The 19,410-nt window shown below is 44.5% G+C and overlaps 1 protein-coding gene and 1 long non-coding RNA gene across 4 annotated transcripts in view; one reads left to right on the top strand and one right to left on the bottom strand.

The window, feature by feature from the left end:
* TNR (tenascin R) overlaps nt 1–19,410 on the top strand; it is a 429,220-nt gene that overhangs the window by 404,599 nt on the left and 5,211 nt on the right. For all 3 annotated transcript variants that reach the window (XM_055255687.2, XM_063625141.1, XM_055255688.2), the window contains 3 exons: nt 9,048–9,199; nt 10,913–11,009; nt 16,746–16,907. In XM_055255687.2, coding sequence (XP_055111662.1) covers nt 9,048–9,199; nt 10,913–11,009; nt 16,746–16,907 — 411 coding nt within the window. The remainder of the gene's footprint in view (nt 1–9,047; nt 9,200–10,912; nt 11,010–16,745; nt 16,908–19,410) is intronic.
* LOC129469242 (uncharacterized) lies at nt 10,666–16,726 on the bottom strand. The gene is made up of 3 exons (XR_010117449.1): nt 16,397–16,726; nt 13,581–13,726; nt 10,666–11,431 (listed from the first exon to the last, which is right to left on the bottom strand). It is a non-coding gene; the product is annotated as an uncharacterized lncRNA (long non-coding RNA).

Raw genomic sequence — 19,410 nt, 5'->3', positions numbered from 1 at the left:
CTTTATGTAACAATCCAAGTACTTGAGCACCCTCTCAAATCCCTCTGGACTCTTTCCTCCCTACCAGCTTCACCTCCCCACAAACAAGCTCTGTCTAGGTTTTGGCTCTGGATTCTTATGGACAGGCTTTCTCTTTTCTCTCTGTTAATTATAGCCTTTTATTTAAGACAATATAAATAAAGTTTTTCCAAGTAGTTAATCATTCTTACTGTTCACATCTCTAGAACTTGTCACTCTTATTTGTGTTCTCTAAGTTTTCAGTAATGGATTTTGTAAGGCAAACCTTCCGCAACTTCATATGCCCGAGGAACCTTTGTGTTTTTTTCATACATTTAAATTGTAATTTGATTAGATATAAAATACTACCTAAAAATATTTGTTCCCATCATATTTAAAGATATTATTCCATTATCTTCTCAAATGCAGTGTTGCCATTGAGAAGTCGAATGTTAATCCGGTTCTTGTTCTTCTGTAGGTGATCTGCTTTTTCTTTCTAGAAACTTTAAAAACAGTGTTTCTTTCTTTTTGCAACTCTTACACTTCATTATATGTCTTGGAGTTCATTTATGTTTTTATCTCCAGTTTCACACTCTATACACTCTTTGATCTGTTTTATCTTTAATTCTGAGACATTTATCTTCATTATTTATTTAAGCACTTTCTCCTTTTTTATTTTTCTTTTCAGGACTTCTATTAGTTAGATGTCGAAATACATAGTCTATCCCCCAAATACCTTAGCTTTTTTAATGTTTTCTTCCTCTTTATTCTTACTTTTTATGTTCTCAAAGAGTTCCTTAATCAGAACTTCCAATTCACTTGTTTACTTTTTAGCTTATTTAAATCCCTTATTCACCCTATCTGCTGTATTCTTACTTTAAACTGTTAATATATTAATTTTTATTTATTTGATTTTTAAAATATCCTTTTTCATATTGTTAATTTACTTACCTCCTTAAATAAAGTTATTGTGCTTAATTTAAATTCTGTCCTAATAATTCTGTACCAGATGATCAATCTCATAATGGTTGTGGTCTTTCTTTCACAGTAGTCTTACTCTTCAGTGAATGGATATTCTGGCCTGTGAGCTCGTGTTCCTTTGGGGTTATCAGCTCCTCTGCTTGGTAATGCAGGTATTAGAAAAAGGCCACAGATGGCCGGGTGCGGTCGCTCACGCCTGTAATCCCAGCACTTTGGGAGGCCGAGACGGGCGGATCACGAGGTCAGGAGATCGAGACCATCCTGGGTAACATGATGAAACTCTGTCTCTATTAAAAATACAAAAAAATTAGCTGGACGTGGTGGCGGGCACCTATAGAGCCAGCTACTCAGGAGGCTGACGCAGGAGAATGGCGTGAACCTGGGAGGCGGAGCTTGCAGTGAGCCGAGATTGCGCCACTGCACTCCAGCTTGGGTGACAGAGCCAGACTCCGTCTCAACAAAAAAAAAAAGGAAGAAAAAAAAAAAAAGAAAAAGGCCACAGACATGTAAAGGATTGGCAGTGATTACTCCACGGCAATATGAAAGAAAAGCAAAACAGACTTTTTCAAAACTTTCTTCCAAGCCTTCCTTTCCTTTTTTTTTGGTGCTGTTTGGTTTTGTGGGGTTTTTTGTTGTTGTTGTTTTGTTTTGTTTTTGTTTTGTTTTGTTTGTTTTTTTGACAGAGTCTCACTCTGTCACCTGGGCTGGAGTGCAGTGGCGTGATCTCAGCTCACTGCAACCTCCATCTCCCAGGTTCAAGAGATTCTCCTGCCTCAGCCTCCCGAATAGCTGGGATTACAGGCACCCGCCACTACACCCAGCTAATTTTTTGTATTTTTAGTAGAGACAGGGTTTCACCATGTTGGCAAGGCTGGTCTTGTTTGTTTTTGTTTTTGTTTTTATCAGACTAATGCTGGCTGCAATGAATGAGTTGTGCAACGTTCTCTCTTGTTCTATTTCCTGGAAAAGAGTGTATAAAATTGATGATATTTATTCTTTAAATTCTTGGTAGAATTCACAGTGAAGCTACCTAGGCCTGGAAATTCTTTTTCTAGAGATTTTAAGCACAAATTCAATTTTTAAAAATAGTTTCATCCTATTCAGGCTATCTTTTCATTTTATCTTGCACAACTTTGGGGATGTGGTGATTTTCAAGAAATTGGTCCATGTCATCTAAGTTACGAATTGATTTCCATAGAATTGTTTGTACTATTCAATAGAACAGGGACATGTGATCCCCCACAGGGAGGCAGTGAATCTTGCCAAGCAATAATACAACCTACTATTGAGGCAGGAGAATAGGGTCTGGAGGCAGGGAATCTAAGACCAATTCTTGCTGACTTCCCAAAGCTGGATCAAAAGGAAAACACCTGGATATGAAGGCAGGGACCCTAAGGCCAATTAAAGTCAACTTCCTAGAGTTAAACCAAAAGAAAAAACCCCATCTCCCCACGCCTAGTAACAAAGCTTCAAAGCCTGCTCTCCCTACAACTCTCCCCCATCCACCACATCTCAGATGGAAAGATAAAGTGTCCTGGATTGGCCACCCTAAGCACCGGCCATCCCTTCATCTGCATTCAATTCACCCCAGCCTTTAGTTAGCCACAAACCAAAGCCTTCATTCAGATAAGGGGTAGCCAATAGAGATCTCAAAAGGAGTACTTAAAACCCAGGACTCTTTGTAACGAGGCCCTTGAGCCACTTGCCCAGGCGCACTCTCACCTTGTGGAGTGCTTTCTTGCTTTAATAAATCCCTGCTTTCTCTGCTTCATTCCTGTGTTTCATTCTTGTGCTAGTTTGTTTGTGCATTTTGTCCAATTCTTTGTTCAAAAACACCAAAAATCTGGATATCTCGTACTCGAGGCCTGCCTTCCAGTAACACCATGGGTTGAAGGTGACATTGTGAATGTTACAGCAGGACCTTACATATTACTATGTACAGAACTTGCTCTGGCCTATTTTAAATTGTGTTGTCCCAAATGTTTTCAGAAAATCTAATTTTAATTTTCCTTTTCATAACCATAGGGGAGGGATAGGATATAGTGGTCACATGGCATCATACATTTAACAAATACTACTTTGGGTCAGACACTGTTCTAAGTGCTGAGTGATGAATAAGGTAAGAGCCAGATGATTATACTCTCATGGAACTTACATTCAAGGGGATGAGGCAATGGGAATTGACCAAAAACTAAGTAAATAAATAAACAGAGTAATGGAATAGGGACAGTGTAAAGAGCTGACTTCTAGGACAGCACCTATAGTAGGAAATCTTTCTTGATTATCACTTGCCACTTCCTCCACTGATCCCAGGCCCTGGTCTCAACTAGGGTGGTCAGGACAGGCGTCTCTTTAACTGAGACCTGTGAGCCAAGACTTGAATAATGAGAGTGAATCCACCAAGAAGAGCATTCCAGGCCTAGGGAGGAGTAATTACTACACCCTGAGGGAGGAGTAAGTTTGGCCTTTTCCATATGTTACAAGAAAGCCAATGAGGCTGAAGAATAGTGAAAGCAGGGAGGAGTGCAGGACAGAGACGGAGCGTACAGGGCTTTGTAGGCCATGGTAGGGATTCTGGATTTTATTCTAATTGCAATAAAGAAGCCATTGAAGGGTTTTGGGCAAGTAAAAGATAGGATGAAATCAGGTCACATTCACACTATAAAAAGGTCACTCTGGCTAAAGTGTGGAAAATGAATGCAGGTGGGACCAGAATGGCAGCAGGGAGACCAGTAGGAAGTGTCATCAGGACCCAGTCCTCCCTTGCCATGTTGAATCAAGAGCCACAGAGAGGGGCCAGGCTGGCAACTGCCAGTCTGTGATCAACCTAATCTGCCATGAAATTGGGTCCTCTAATATAAGTGGATCCAAGGAATAATAAGAGAAATGATGTCAGAACATTCCTCTAGTACTAGGCTGCCTTTAGCTGACCTGTGAAGGGAAGATTTAGATGTCTGTTGCCCTTGCCCTTGGGCAGAAGGCAGGTGGTCTGCAGAGCCTGAGGACCTTCTTCTGGAACTCTGTTGAGGGTGAACACATCAAAGCTGTCCTGTTCAGTTAATTCTCCACTCACTCTATTACTTCCTTAAAGGCTACTGTCACTCTCCTCCTGGGTTCCCACTACTATATCCTGAATGGAGTCCTGCCTCCAGGCTCACCCCCATCTAATTCATTCTCCACACTGCACTGGAGAATGTTCTTTCTAACAAGTTGAGCTTGAAGTCCACCAAAAGACTCTTCCTGCGATTGCCTCCATAAATGACATGATCTCATCCATGCTTACCTCCCCAGCACTCTCTCTCCTCCATCCCACCCGATTCTTGCTCTGTCTCCTGCTAAACCTTCAACTTCTCAAAGGGGCCATACTTTTGCACAGGTCTGGAACACCCTTCTCCACCAATTTGTGGCCAGCATCTAGGTCAGTTCCTAAAGTAACTTTCTGATTAGCAGTTGTCACCCCTTGCCCTATCCCGGGCCCCCACTTCTCACCCCATCCTGGCCAGCCAGGCATCACTGCACGCCCACATCCAGGTTTTGCCAGCCCACAATGTTTATCTCTTTCCCAGAGCATTTACAGCTCAAGGTTATATTTGTTTCTCCCACCACAGCATGAGCATCCTGAAAGGTTGTGACTGTGTCTTTTCCTTCTTTATATTCCCATCTTTTAGCCCAGTATTTAGAACCCAACAGACACTCTGTTATATATTTGTTGAATCAGTAAGAGTGTAAACAGGTAAATATACTGGAAGACGCTGTGAGAAGGCCAAGTGGCTCACCCCATGTGGGCTGAGCAGGTAACCTTGCTCTGTTGGCAGACTTAGGCTGCCCCTGACAGTCTAGCCAGCTACTCTGCAGATGTGGGCCATTGATTCTAACAAGGGAGAGTCAACCACAAACAAGCTTCTGGGAAAAAGCAAATCTAAGTGTTGATAGACAGAGGTGGCCGCCTGCACTTCTATGGTGCAACACTGTGTTCTGCGCTTACAGAGAAACCTGTTGAGGCTGTTTTCAGAGACAAATGCTGACATTGTGGCTTCAGTCCTGACGATGAGGCCAGAAAAGTGGACAGACACTTGCCAGGGCCATTAAAGCTGATCATTTTAAAGGAACACCCAAGAATCCAAAACAAATAAAGGGCAGGGCCAGGACAGAGAAAGTCTGTCCCAGCAGTGGCGGTCCCCCGACTGCACTGCATGTCACGTAGCTTGCTCCACTCCACTCAGCATTCAGCCTCCACTTCCCAGAACAAACCAGTTTCGGAGCAATTCTTCCGGTGAACGCCATGGTCCTGTTGATCTCACAATTACATCTAGAAACACTTAACTATGAGACATTTCAGTGTACCAAGCACTTGTTGTGGCTTTTCTCTTAACTTAGTAATCACCACAGCCTGTGCTAAAAGAAATAAAAATTAAAAGATTCTCCGTTGGTCTAGGCCCCAGTTATTGCACCAAAAGGAAGAAAAACCTTCCAGTTTTGCTCTTGGTCTTAAGATTTTGCTTTGGGAAAAATTACTGAGCTGATATATGTTGGGGTTAGAGGTGAGTTTCTGATAATATTAAATGGTGTGACATCCAGAGAGCTAGGAGTGCCTGAAATTTGCCCTGACAGTCTCCTAAAATGTATAAAGCCCCAGTACATTCACATTGAATACAGCAGAACAGGAACCAGTGTGTTCTTTATTATTAGCTAAGCCAAAGTCCAATAACCCCCAAAGCAGAACAAAACAATGAAAACTACAACACAAAGCTTAGACTCCAGGCTAAATACAATCTCTTATCCCCTCTCCTTCCTATCGCACTCAATCCAATTCTTGGAACCAGCCCACTCAAGACATACCTACTGGGAAAGGGAAAGAGGAGGAAAGGGGGCAAGTGGGAGAGAGAGAGACAGAGATTCAATCTACAGTATTTATCCACCCAGCCACAGGGATCTGGGCAGAGAACACAGACCACAGGGCTCCTCTGAGGCATTGCTCAGTTTACCAATTCCACTTCTTGGCCTCTAGAGAAGAGGAAAATGTGCCAGACAAAGAGCGGGTTCAAATCTAGCTGGTCTTCAGACTTGTCTGAGAAGCTTCGGTAAAACACTGATTCCCTGTGCCACCCCCTGATATTCTGATTCAGTGAATCTGCTATGGAAACCAGGGATCTGAATTTTAATAAGGTCCCAGTCTGAGAACTATTAGTGAGCCTCTGCCTTCTCTTGTCTGCAAAAAAAGGAATAATATTTTGGACAAGGACTAGAGTTGCAGGCTGGAGCGGGTGAAAAGGAATGGTTTTGCTGTAAATGTGGGGTCTTCTCCAAGTTCTGATGATGTGAAAATCCCAGGTTGCTGCTCTTGATAGTCTGTGTGAGCAAAATACTTGTTGTCTTTACATTAATGCCACAGACTAAATCACAGCAAATGGAATCCATAAACAACCAAATGGCCTTGCAATTTGTCAAAGGGAAGGCAAGTGCACCCAGCAACCATGCATCATTGCCTCATGCACATCTGGGGAGCACCCCACACCACCCCACCAACCAGCTCATTGCCGGCCTGAAAGGAAGAAAGCATGGTCCTTCGCCCAGGGTGTAATCTGGGACGTTTATCCCATCCAGTGTTTGGCACCCCTTAGAAAACACTTTTTTGTTAAGATAATTTTGTTCTTATTTTTCTAACTTTAAAAAATGAATCACTCTTTTATATGATAGCCATTCAGGTATTTAAAACTCCCCTTGTCTAAGTCATCTCAGTTTACTGTATTTGTCTGTAGGTCTAGCTTTAAAGCAACTAATATGTTTGAGCCTTTAAAAAGTATCTCTAATATAAATATTAAATCAATCTACATTATCAATATGAAGAAGCCTGCATGAGATCTTTTCTTTCCCCATTCTGATGTTTGGATTTATATGTGTATTTGTATGAGACTGTCATGTTGAGATTTGTGGGGAGATGTTTTTTGGGGATACATTGGATATTGGAAAGAAATTTGGGGTTCTGGCTTCTTCGAGAAGCTGAGTTTATTGCATGAAGAAACCTTTCTTCAGGAAAAAGGGCTGTTAGTGCATACCTTAGGAGTAAGCTAAAGACCAAGGGCACTAATTGCTGATCTTCTAAAATGAGAAACTCAAACAGTGAGATGAAAGGGGAGAAAGAAAGGCAGACAGGCTGGTTGTTCCAGAGGCTGGGTCAAGAATGACCAGGAAACCAGGAGATAATAGCAGTGCTCCCAAATCGGCAGGGAGAGGAGACAGAGACAGCTCACACCTGTCTCCTGAAATGTAACTGTAGCCTCTAGGGGTAGGTGGGATCAGGAACTGTGAAGAGTTCTAGGACATGCTGCAGATGACAGTTAGCTTTTCTGCAGCTATTAAGGAAATCAGTTTGAGAGGGTATGGATATTTGATTTGAACATAGAAATTTTTGAGATCTTTAATCTTTGGGGTTTTTTTGCTTGTAAGATAAATGCAGGTATTAATTAATCCTTTGCTGTATGCCTAGATTTCTATCTTCAGTAAATTCTATCATACATTAATTTCCTGCTTTAGTAGAGTGCAAACAGCACTTAAGCCATCTGAAAATGTGAGTTCCAGCAATCTGAGTCATGTAATCTTTCTGAGCAGTTTCCTTCTCTGTAAAATAAGTATATCTATAGCAATCTGCCATCCTCTCAAGTTTCTTGCAAGAATTAAATGGAAATAAAAACACTTGGTAAAGGACAGGTTCTATAGAAATATATTGTCATTCCCTGGTATAACCATGCCTGCAATAGGCAATGCCTTTGTTCTAAACTACGTTAGGTGGGTGCGCCCTCGACGGGCGTGTGGCAGCAAGTTGAAGGGCAATCCTGGTGCGGGGGCAGTTAACACATCTCCAGGGGGGCCTTCCATAAACCGACTCCAACCACCTCTTCCTGACACAGGAGGCTTCACTGGTGATCTATGATGGGGTCTGTGGTGATCAGGGCTTTTGGTGAGGTTGCTATGTTGCCATCCTTGGGTAGCGTTGTGCTGTCACTTACTCTGACCACCAGCGGGCCCTATGTCACACCTGTAGTGCACCGGTTCTGCCACTAGGGGATACTGCAGTAACTGACACGTGCGGTCCTTCCCCAGCCTCTCTTCCTGACTGCAACAGTTCAAGGATGCAGAACTAGATCAATCAATCACAGCATGCTCTTCATTAACCCAGAAGATCATTCTATTTACAGAGCACCCAAACCACCCTTTCCTACACAGCAAGCTCTGCCTTTAGCTTGCTCTAGCAGCTCCTGCAGTCCAGAAAAGCTCCTCCGGTGGGCTTTCTGCTTCTTGGCTTGCCTGCTTAGCATTAAAATTTGCCCTGAAGGTAAGCTCTTCAAGACACAGGATTTAAGCTCCTCTTTCAGCTAATTAGATATTGTTCTACAAATTGGGCTGTTGTCTCTGAAAGATGAGCTGCAATTTGCTTCCCCTGCCCTCTCCTTAAACTTAAACTGAACTGTAAAACATGACTACTTGATTGTTTAGTCCAATCAGGAGATTATTTTGTACAAGGAATAGATAATTCATCTTCTCGCTAATGCCGAGCTTGTTTGGGCATTCCTTAACGGCTACTGTAAAGATGACAGAAAGCTTTGCTCAGATGCCTCTCATTCTTTTGAAAGGTGGAGACTGCAGTGATTTATTTTGGCCCATGCATCTGTAATCATTGCCTGAGTAACCAATCACTAGCTGCATTAACACATCTTTGCCCTTCAAGGGGGAGATTTTTATTATCCCCATTTTACTGATAAGAAAACGGATGCCAAACTGATTTACTTAAAGTCAAATAAATAGGTAACTGGTGGAGCTAGACTATGAACCCAGCCCTTTAGTTCTCAGATCCCATGAAATTGTATGTTGTCTGATAAGTCTAACAACAGTTGTGGAAGGGAAATCCAAGGTGATGCCAAGTCCCCACACCCACACCTTGAGCTCCATTGAGGATTTCTTACAGCTGTTGATGATGTACCAGGAGGCCTGCTAAGATCTTCTATGATCCAAGGAGCTCTTGTACACTGAGAGAAAGAATCCTTTCTGGACATTGTCTATTTTCCTTGCAGGGGGCCGGGTGTTCCCTCATCCCCAAGACTGTGCCCAGCATTTGATGAATGGAGACACTCTGAGTGGGGTTTACCCCATCTTCCTCAATGGGGAGCTGAGCCAGAAATTACAAGTGTACTGTGATATGACCACCGACGGGGGCGGCTGGATTGTAAGTACAATCTGTGCTCTCCTTGCACAGAAGCATCCTCAGTGTTCTAGTTTATCTAGCTCAGCAGCTGCCAAGCCAACTTCACCATCCTTCTGGCCACCCTTTTATCACCCCCCCACATGTCCATCTTGGGGCTCCTCATTGCCCTCAAGGCCCACGTTCAGCCATCCAATCATATGTCTGGCCAGGCAGGGAAAGGAATAACTATATCTGTCCTCACAGAAGGAGGAGGAGGAAAGGACAGTTAAGCAGGAGGGTGCTGGGGAAAGGCAGTCGCAGCTCTGTTGGGCCCAAGGATCTTGCCTGCTGAGAAATGCATCTATAATAAAGCAGTGGAGGTGCTGGGCAGAGTGGCTCATTCCTGTAATCCCAGCACTTTGGGAGGCCAAGGTGGGTGGATGACTTGAGGCCAGGAGTTCAAGACCAGCCTGGCCAACGTGGTGAAACCCTGTATCTCTACCAAAAATACAAAAATTAGCCGGGCATGGTGGCGCATGACTGTAGTCCCAGCTACTCAGGAGGCTGAGGCAGGGGAATCACTTGAACCCGGGAGGCGGAGGTTGTAGTGAGACGAGATCATGCCACTGCATTGCAGCCTGGGTGACAGAGTGAGTAAGACACAAAAAACAAAACAAACAAACAAAAAGGCAGTTGAGGAAAAGTATTTCTGTATGAGGAGGTGATCACCGCCACAGAGAGATGATCAGAAGCCTCCAGTTGAGGATTGCAGTTGGGAAAGCAGATGAGGGCCCAAACATGGATAGCTGACTCCCCTTCCCCATTCTTCCCGGGGTCTCCCTGGTTCTTCCCCAGAGCTGACACAGCCTTCAGGGAGCACCAGTGGTCAGGAAAAGAGAGACACTGTTTCCTGTCACCGCCCTCCTCCCATGCCTGATAGGGCAATACAGAGTGAGGGAAAATAAGGGCAGCCTCCTTAATGATGTAAGCCTGTCGGAGCAGCCGGGAGTTCCCACCACCTGGCCCTAAAGCAGCCCAACATTGGCTGAATCGCTTTAGGATGGAAAACCAGCCCCTCCACCCTTCTTCGGATTCCCTCTCTCACTCTGCTAACAGTGCTAGATGTTTCCTGGTGCAAAATGGGTAGGTTTTGAATGGTGATGTGCTCATAACAGCTACTCTTGGGAGACATTTTCTTTTATGTTTCTGACGTATTTTTGCCTCCTTCTTAAAGCATAATTGGAAATTGAGGCCAAGGCTGATATATTGGAGGTTAAATAAAATAAGCACTTAAACAGCTCTGAAAGTGAATGATATGCAATATTGCTTTGCCTGCAATAGGACGATGACAGTTACTAGCTGATGTGAAGTTGGTCCTGTTCTTTTGGTGAGAAATGCTTTCTACTGCACTGTGTAGTGCAAAAGATTCATTTGAGAGCCAAGCCTATTTCCCCTGATATTTAGCGCTTGATATGTATCCTGAGTCCTTTCTACATTGCAGGGGTGCAAATTAGTGTCAACATCACACTGCAGCCTATTCATCAGGGGCCTCTACACTACAAGAGAAGTGCTCTGAGTGTCTCCTACAAAAACTGCTGTGTAAATACTGAGCTCTGCTCTGAAATGTTCCTTCTTTGGACATCTTTGTCATTGCAGATATAAAACCCAGTTATATCAATTTTACTTATCACAGTTTATTTTCCTTAGCAACTCTTTGGGTTTTGTTTTTGTTTTTTGTTTTTCTTTCCTTCATAGGTATTCCAGAGGCGGCAGAATGGCCAAACTGATTTTTTCCGGAAATGGGCTGAGTACCGTGTTGGCTTCGGGAACCTGGAGGATGAGTTCTGGCTGGGTAAAGCCTCCTTATTGCTTTCCCTTGATGTGCTTCTCTGGCTTTTTGTCCATCTCTCTCCTTTTTGTGTCCATCTGAGATTATCAGAAACCCTGTGTTTGTTGAGAAGCTAACAGCTCCTGAATTGCTTTCAGAACTTCTTGCTCTGTTTAGCTTCACTATTGATCTGTTTTTATCTTACTGTGGTGTTTTCCTCTTTTCTCTGTCTCTTCCCATCCTCATTAATAGTCTCTTATTCTGATGGGTTTTGACATGAGGCTACTACAAAGGGAGTGAGCTGCCTGGTCGGGGAGGGGCACAGGGAGCAACAGGCTGCCTGGCCATTTCCCAGAAGCAAGGCAACCAGCCAGCCAGCCTGCAGGTCAGAGGAGAAATGAGGCCATCCACTCTGCTTAGTTCCTTGGAGAATGTGATTACCTGACCTGGGAAGGAAAAGGGAAAAAATGAAAGTGGCATTAGAGGTGACTGGCAATTTCCTAGAGGTCTGACACCAGCAGGAAATATAGATCAAGAACCAAACTGGCGTGAGACGGTAGACACACATCCAAGCCAGGCACATGGTGGTGGTGCCAAGTTCTGGAAAGTGGTCCATTTATTATGACCTGTGTCCCCCTCTTAGTTAGATTTTCATAGTGATGGATAAAGGGAGGTAGAGGAAAATATTAATTATCAAGTTCCATATTTGTGTTCTCCTGTCTGTCTTCCCTGCCACTATCTCATCTCATCTTCTTCTCCTGGATGCCTAGCTAACAAGCTTCTTACTGGCCTCTCTGCCTCTAGGACCACCCCACTGTCCACATGGCTATAATCACCCAACAGGTTCTTCTTGCCTTTTGCACAGATAAACCCAATTCTCTGAGACAGCATTATTGCAGTAAAGAAAGAGTTTAATTAGGCCCGGTGCGGTGGCTCAAGCCTGTAATCCTAGCACTTTGGGAGGCCGAGGTGGGCGGATCACGAGGTCCGGAGTTCGAGACCATCCTGGCCAACATCGTGAAACCCTGTCTCTACTAAAAATACAAAAAAAATTAGCAGGGCGTGGTGGCAGGCGCCTGTAGTCCCAGCTACTCGGGAGGCTGAGGCAGGAGAATGGCGTGAACCCGGGAGGCAGAGCTTGCAGTGAGCCAAGATGGTGCCACTGCACTCCAGCCTGGGGGACAGAGCCAGAATCTGTCTCAAAAAAAAAAAAAAGAGTTTAATTAACACAAGGCCACCAAGTGGAAGGACTAGAGTTATTACTCAATCTCTCCAAAAACTCAGAAGCTAGGGTTTTTATGGATAATTTGGTGGGCGGGGGGCTAGGGAATGGGTGCTGACAATTGGTTGGGGATGAAATCATAGGAGTGTGGAAAATGGTTCTCATGTCCTGAGTCTGCATCTGGGTGGCGGTTGCAGGCCCAGTTGGGTCATGTGTCACTGGTCCAAGTGGGGTCACTTGGTTGCCTGAATGCAAAAGTCTGAAAAACATCTCAAAAGACCAATCTGCAATAGTGCTGTTATCTATAGGAGCAACTAGGAAAGTCACAAATCTCTGGCCACATGACCCTGAGTATGTGGGTCCCATGACCCATAGAAACTATGCCTACATTTTAGCAGAACTCAAGTCCCTCCTGTAATCCTAATCTCTTGGCCTTTCATTAGTCTTACAAAGGTAGTTTCAGTCCCTGAAAAAGGAGGGGAGCAGTTTTAGGGAGGGACTATTATCATCCGTGCTTTAAAATTAAACTTTAAAATAAATTCCTCCCATAGTTAGCTTGGCCTATGCCCAGAAATGAGTGAAGAGGGCAGCCAGCCAGTGAGGCCAGAAGCAAGGAATCAGCCATGCTAGACTTCTCTCACTGTCATGATCTTTGCAAAGGTGGGTTCACGGCCACTATAATGATCTTCCTCACACACCAAATATGGGCGATGGCTAATCCGCTTTGTAAAACTTTTCGATGATTCCACATTACCACTAGGAGAAGGCCCGATGCCTTAGCCAAAGTACAGGCCCTCTCTCACCTGCCTCTGAAGCCTCCTCTACACCCTAAGTACCTCACCTGCTCTTCCCCCTACTCCTCTCCAACACCAAACTCCACACATACACAACCCCCGATGCTTCCTCTGCCAGGAGCACTTCTAGCCAACTGTCCCCCTTTCCCCACATGCCTTATGTGGTGAGTGCCATCTGTGTATATTCAGAGACACAGCTAAGCACCTTCTCCTCCACAGAGCCAGTCCTCACCAGTTTTCTCCCCCATTGCCTGTGGGAGAAGTGGCCACTCCTTCTTTTGTGTCACAGATCATAGTGTCCATTTTACTTCCTGTCTGTCTCTGCTATGTGAGCTTCATTGAGGTCTGGGACCACCTCATATTTATCTTCTAATCCCATTACCTATATAGCTATGACAGTGCCTGAGAGACAGTAGGTACCTAAAATGTAGATAATCAATAAATCAATCAATGATAAGAATTAATTGAATGCATATTAAATCCAGATTTTTGTTTGCTGATATAGACAATAAAAATGTAAGGTAAATGCCATACAAAAACATTGACATAAAAGTCAAACAAATTGAAAAATATTCTTACCTTGAAAGCATCAGCAAGCAACTTGGGAGACAAGTGTAATACCCATGAATCAATACATCCATAAGCAGACAGGACTCGTGTTTCCCAAAGCTGAGCTGCTGTATACCGCTTTCACAATTTGTGGCATATTTTCTGAAATACATAAACTATCATGCACTTAAAATTTCTATAGATTACTCTTTAATTAAATCTATTTTTAAAAGAAATGTTATAGCATTGCCAAAAATAATAGAAAGCTAGTTATCATGTGCCATAAATAAAAAAGAAAACCTCAAAAATAAATGCAATTAAAAGAAAATTATATTAATAGTATTAAATGAGAGTTAAATACAGGGACTCCAAGCCTGTTGTTGCTGGCAGTGGTGGTGGTATTAAAAATGGAGATTAGGAAGTGTTTCATGCTTTTCATGCTAAACAAACCACTAAAATACTAGAACAAAACTGAGACTGTGAGTGAAGGTTAGGATCAGGGTTAAGGTATCTCCATCTATTACAAAAGACTAAGATTAAATTTGGAAATACCTTTCTTCCTATTATTCAAGGTTATTTAGTGCCTTATATATCTCATGTCATCAGAGATGCCATCCACACTGGGTAACACTGTTCTAACCTAAGAGTCACTGAAAAGAAGGCCACAGATATTCAAAGAAGGAAGAGACCAGCTTCCTGGAGAAGGCACTGAGGGATGAGTCAGTCAGAAGAATGGAGGAAGGAAAGGGATGAAAAGGAGGGAAGGCAGGAATTCTTCTGACAACCGCAAACTCAGGCCAGGGAGGAAACCCATCCCCAGTGAGGGAAAGAAAACAATGAGGTGAGTGGGTTGAATAGAGGCACAGTAGGGAACTTAAAAATCGGAAAGAGAAGTCTTCACTTGATGATGTAGCTAAGAGGGAGACAGGGAGGGCTCTTGAAGAGGCTAGGCCTGGTGTGGTGTAGTTTGGGAGCAATACTCAAGTTGGGGATAACACTATGACCCGTAGTTTATGTACTATATGGGGTTCTCTAGAAGCAGAGATCGAAACAGGGATTCTTGTTCAAGTGACTTACTGGGGGACTTCACTGGGGAGAAGGGAATGGGGGAACAAAAATAGGGCAGAGAAAGCTGCAAAAATGTGGTTTTGGCTGGAGACTCACTTCAGCGTGATCCCTAGGGAAGCTTGGGAGCATGAATTGCTCCTCAGAGCTGGTCACCACTTAGGCAAGGAGGCCAAGCTTTTGTACCCCTCCACATCAGTCACTGATGGAGGTCTGCTCCAAGGCATGGCGGGAGAGAGCTTAGCTTCCAGGATGAAGTGACTCCCATTTGCTCGAGGGCAATTTTCCAAGAAGAAGGCAGCTACAAATTGCTAACAGCCAACACTTGTAGCAGCTTGGGGGATGGATCTATCTGCCAATTAAAGAAATCCCGGCAGAACAACATGAGCATCTACTACATCTGCACAAGCACAAGTCTAGGGTGAGTTGTGGGTCAGCAACTCAGCCAACAGCAAACAGCAGTCAAACAGCCTTTGACTTATAATCAAGGTAAAGCTCTAAGTCTCAAATGGGACAGGAAAGCCAAAAGATCTGGATGACCTTCAGCCAATCATTTCACCTCTCTTGGACTTTAGCTTCCCCTTCCACAAAACAAAGACACTGGCCTGAGTAACCACTAAATTCCCTTCAGTCTCTGCAATTGTTTGATTCTAAATCACGGCATACTCAAGTAGATATCAGATGTCACAGCAAAGCAAGGGGACCCTAGTTCAGTAAGCAGATAAAAATTAAGACTCAGAGACATTACCAGCAACACAAGATGAATGGTTCAAAGTTTGGGCAGTTAGATCAAAATTGGAGAGTCCCAGGGCATGGCTAATCATGACGAGCAGGCAAGAAAATGTATATAAGAAAATATCGGCCGGGCACGGTGGCTCATACCTGTAATCCCAGCACTCTGAGAGGCCGAGGCGGGCAGATCACGAGGTCAGGAGATCGAGACCATCCTGGCTAACACAGTGAAACCCCATCTTTACTAAAAATACAAAAAATAAGCTGGGCATGGTGGCGGGTGCCTGTAGTCCCAGCTACTTGGGAGGTTTAGGCAGGAGAATGGTGTGAACCTGGGAGGCGGAGCTTGCAGTGAACTGAGATCATGCCACTGCACTCAAGCCTGGGCAACAGAGAGAGACTCCGTCGAAGGAAAGAAAGAAAGGAAAGAAAGGAGAGAGAGAGGGAGGGAGGGAGGGAAGGAGAGGAGGCAGGAAAGAAGGAAGGAAGGAAGGAAGGAAAAGAAAGAAGAAAAGAAAGAAAGAAAAGAAAGAAAGAAAGAAAGAAAGAAAGAAAGGAAAGAAAGAAAGAGAAAGAAAGAAAGAAGAGAGAGAGAGACAGAAAAGAAAAGAAAAGAAAAGAGAAAGAAAGAAAATATCACCAAGGGGGATCTGGAGTCTGCCTAACCTGGGGACTTACAAAGGTTTGCACCTTACAAGAATATAATAGACCAAGGCCTGGGAAGGTTAGCGGCAAAGGAGGAAGCAGATGAATGAGGGTAACTGGCCGAAAAGGCCAGTGGAAAGGTAGCAGTGCAAATGTAGCAGGCAGATTAGAGAGGAAGGGACTGGAGTCAGGAGGCAGAGAATAATATTCTATGACCTGGCTGTGGAGCCCCAGGAAGCCTAGGCTGAGGGCAGGAGAGGCAGTGTAAGGAAAGGTCGACAGAGCCCTTCCTACATGCTACTAGGAGATGTTGAGATGTTCCAGATGCTCTGAACTCCTCTAATCAATGTTTTCACCTCTTGCTTACAATCACTCATGCCCAAGGACTCACACCCATGTAATACCTCTTGTAATTTTCTTCTAGTACCATGGTTTGGCAGAGGAGATGAGAGGGGACAGGGCCAGGAATCCTGAGGCTCAGGGCTTGTCAGTTACTGGGTCAAGAGGAGGTATTAGAACCCCTGAGTTTCCTGTGTTGGAAACCCATCAGCAGACCTGCACTGTCCTCTTTGCAGGAAGAAATTCAGTCTGGCAGGGGCCATTTGATAACAACCTGTGAAGCACCAAGAGCAAAAGCAATCTGGAGTCCCCTCCTCTTCCCTGTAACATGTTTTGAGGCCACAGACGCATTTCCCTCCCATTTTCCAAAGCTGCTGGGGGCCAGTCTCAGTGCATTTTTGCTCTTCTCCACAGGGCTGGACAACATACACAGGATCACATCCCAGGGCCGCTATGAGCTGCGCGTGGACATGCGGGATGGCCAGGAGGCTGCCTTCGCCTCCTACGACAGGTTCTCTGTTGAGGACAGCAGAAACCTGTACAAACTCCGCATAGGAAACTACAACGGCACTGCGGGTACCTATGGCTCCTGAGCAGACCCCAAGGGCAGTGGGCGTGGGACAAAAGCCCCCAGATTCTAGGTGTAAGCTGCCTCAGGAAGCAGCAGCACCCACAGAGTTCCTGCATTCACTGCTGGCCAGGGAGAAGGGCCATGCCATTGGGAACCACTGGCACTGGTCCCAGCTCTCCCTGACCACTCACCTAAAAGCAACTGTGCAGGACTTCAGTTTCATCATCTGGAAAATCGTAATAAGGATACCTGCCCTACTTCACTGAGTAGTCAGAAAAAAATCAGCGGAGTGAATGTACTTTTAAGATTTAAAAAAGATGCAATGGGAAGTTGAAGAAGGATTGTTTTCTTTGTCTAGATTAGTCACTATGGGCTCTTATGCACTGAGAGCAGAATCATCTATTCTCTGGGTAGAAATCTCCCGTGCAATGACATCCAGGAAAACCATCTTTGAATTAGTGCAGATCATACAGATGTCGCCCCTCTCTGAGATGCCCCCAACACCCCACCCTGGCCATCAGCGGTCATGCTAACACCTGGTCAAGGAGCAAACGATGCCACTTACCTGTTCCTAATTTGCCATGTTTCTTTTCATTCCTCCTCGAGAACCACATAGAAGGTCAGGTTTTCTGTGTAGATTTTTACAGGATTTCTATCAAGCAGAACAGCCATCTCATGAAGCTTGGTTGCATTAGTAGTCTTTTCAGAACATAACATCCAGTCTGCTTCTTGGGCTTTGCCAGTCTGTTTCCCGTGTTCTGTTATAACACATTTCATAAAACCTCCTTTTTCAAATATTCTAATGTTTGACACTTGGCATTATTGGCCCTTTCATTAACACCAATTGTAGGGTTAAATGCTGATGTATAATTTTAACAACACTTTTATGACTCTTGAAATTAAGAAGAGCATTAAGGTGTTGTCCTTCCAGTTACTGCATCTGTTCAATTATTTCTCTTCCTAGCCAGATACTCCAAAGAGAAGACATGCTTTCCTTTATTATGCTCACATCTGAGATCATTTCCAACAGCAATGAGATCAGCCTGAAGTGCCCCCAACAAAAGGCCCAATTTGACACACTTTGGGCATAAAATAGCCACTGAAATGGAGCATATTAAACAAGATGCTGGACTAAATCATTTAAAAAATCACCTGATGCTATTCACGTCTAAGATTAGAATTGTGCCTGTAGAAAAGCTATTCTGATTTCTCCTACAGGAAAAGAAGCCAGCCCTCCAACTTACCTACAGCACCCCCTCCCTCCCTCCCTCCCTCCCTCCTCTTCATCCACCTGTGCTTTCATCTGCCTTGCTTGGGCCTGGCCCTTGCTCCCTCTGTTCCAGCTCTGTCTTGCTTCGGGGCCTATGGAGGCCAGGAGAGTTGGACTGCATGCTATTCTCATGTCTCAAGGCAGATCCTGCCAACAGTTTGGCTGTTCATCATCAGCTAATTAGGGTCTTATCTCTCACCTCGAATATTCAGTTCATCTTCTTAAAAGATGAAAAGCTAGGCTTCGTTAGGCTGCCATCCCCTCTAGGCAACACCACACAATGGTTGTTCTTTCTAGATCAGAAGGTTTCTGGGGGAGGAAGAGCCCATCCCCTCTCTTCTGGCATTTAATATCACCCAATTCTCCTAGACCTTATCTTTAGTAGTGGCCTTCTGAATCAATCAACCCATCTCCAGGGCCTCCGATCCAAATTCAGCCTTTTCTCCTGCTCCCCATTTCCCAAGGCTGCAAACATTCAAGTCTCTAGGACGCTACTTGGATCAGAACTGAAAATTCCAAATTAAATTATCAATCAGAGGTTGTCGAGCAGCTCCTAAAAGTTTACTGTGCAAGTTGTGAGGACTCAAAAGAAGCATAAAACATGGCCTTTACAAAAACTAAACGTCTAGTTTTAAAATGAAACAGGATGTAACTCATCACACAATCAATGGTACTCACTTACTAGTTTTTTCTGTTTTTGTTTATGTGTTTTTGAGATAGAGTCTCACTCTTTCACCCAGGCTGGTGTGCAGTGGCGTGATCTTGGCTCACTGCAACCTCCGCCTCCCGGGTTCAAGCGATTCTCCTGCCTCAGCCTCCAGAGTAGCTGGTATTACAGGCACATGCCACCATGCCCAGCTAATTTTTGTATTTTTAGTAGAGACGGGGTTTTGCCATGCTGGCCAGGCTGGTCTCGAACTCTTGTCCTGTGGTGATCCACCCGCCTCGGCCTGCCAAAATGCTGGGATTACAGGCGTGAGCCACTGTGCCTGGCATCTCATTTCTAGTTTAAGGGGTGTTCATGGAAGAGGAGTCTGGGTGGTGGAGGACGGCATCATAAAGGCAGCTGCATTCGACTGGGATCCCCATGGTAAGGAAAACAAACCCTGGAAGTTACAGAAGGAGCAGATGCTGTGGAGGAGGGGAGGCTGTGAAGGGACTGGCAGAGCAGGGCAAAGTGTAAATTCAGGAGGAATAGAGAAGATTGGTGAGGCAGGTAGAGCCAGATCCAGAAGCTG

Source organism: Symphalangus syndactylus, chromosome 12 (genome assembly GCF_028878055.3).
Source record: "Symphalangus syndactylus isolate Jambi chromosome 12, NHGRI_mSymSyn1-v2.1_pri, whole genome shotgun sequence".
NCBI classification, from domain to species: Eukaryota; Metazoa; Chordata; class Mammalia; order Primates; family Hylobatidae; genus Symphalangus; species Symphalangus syndactylus.
This window is presented reverse-complemented; position numbering and strand designations above follow the sequence as displayed.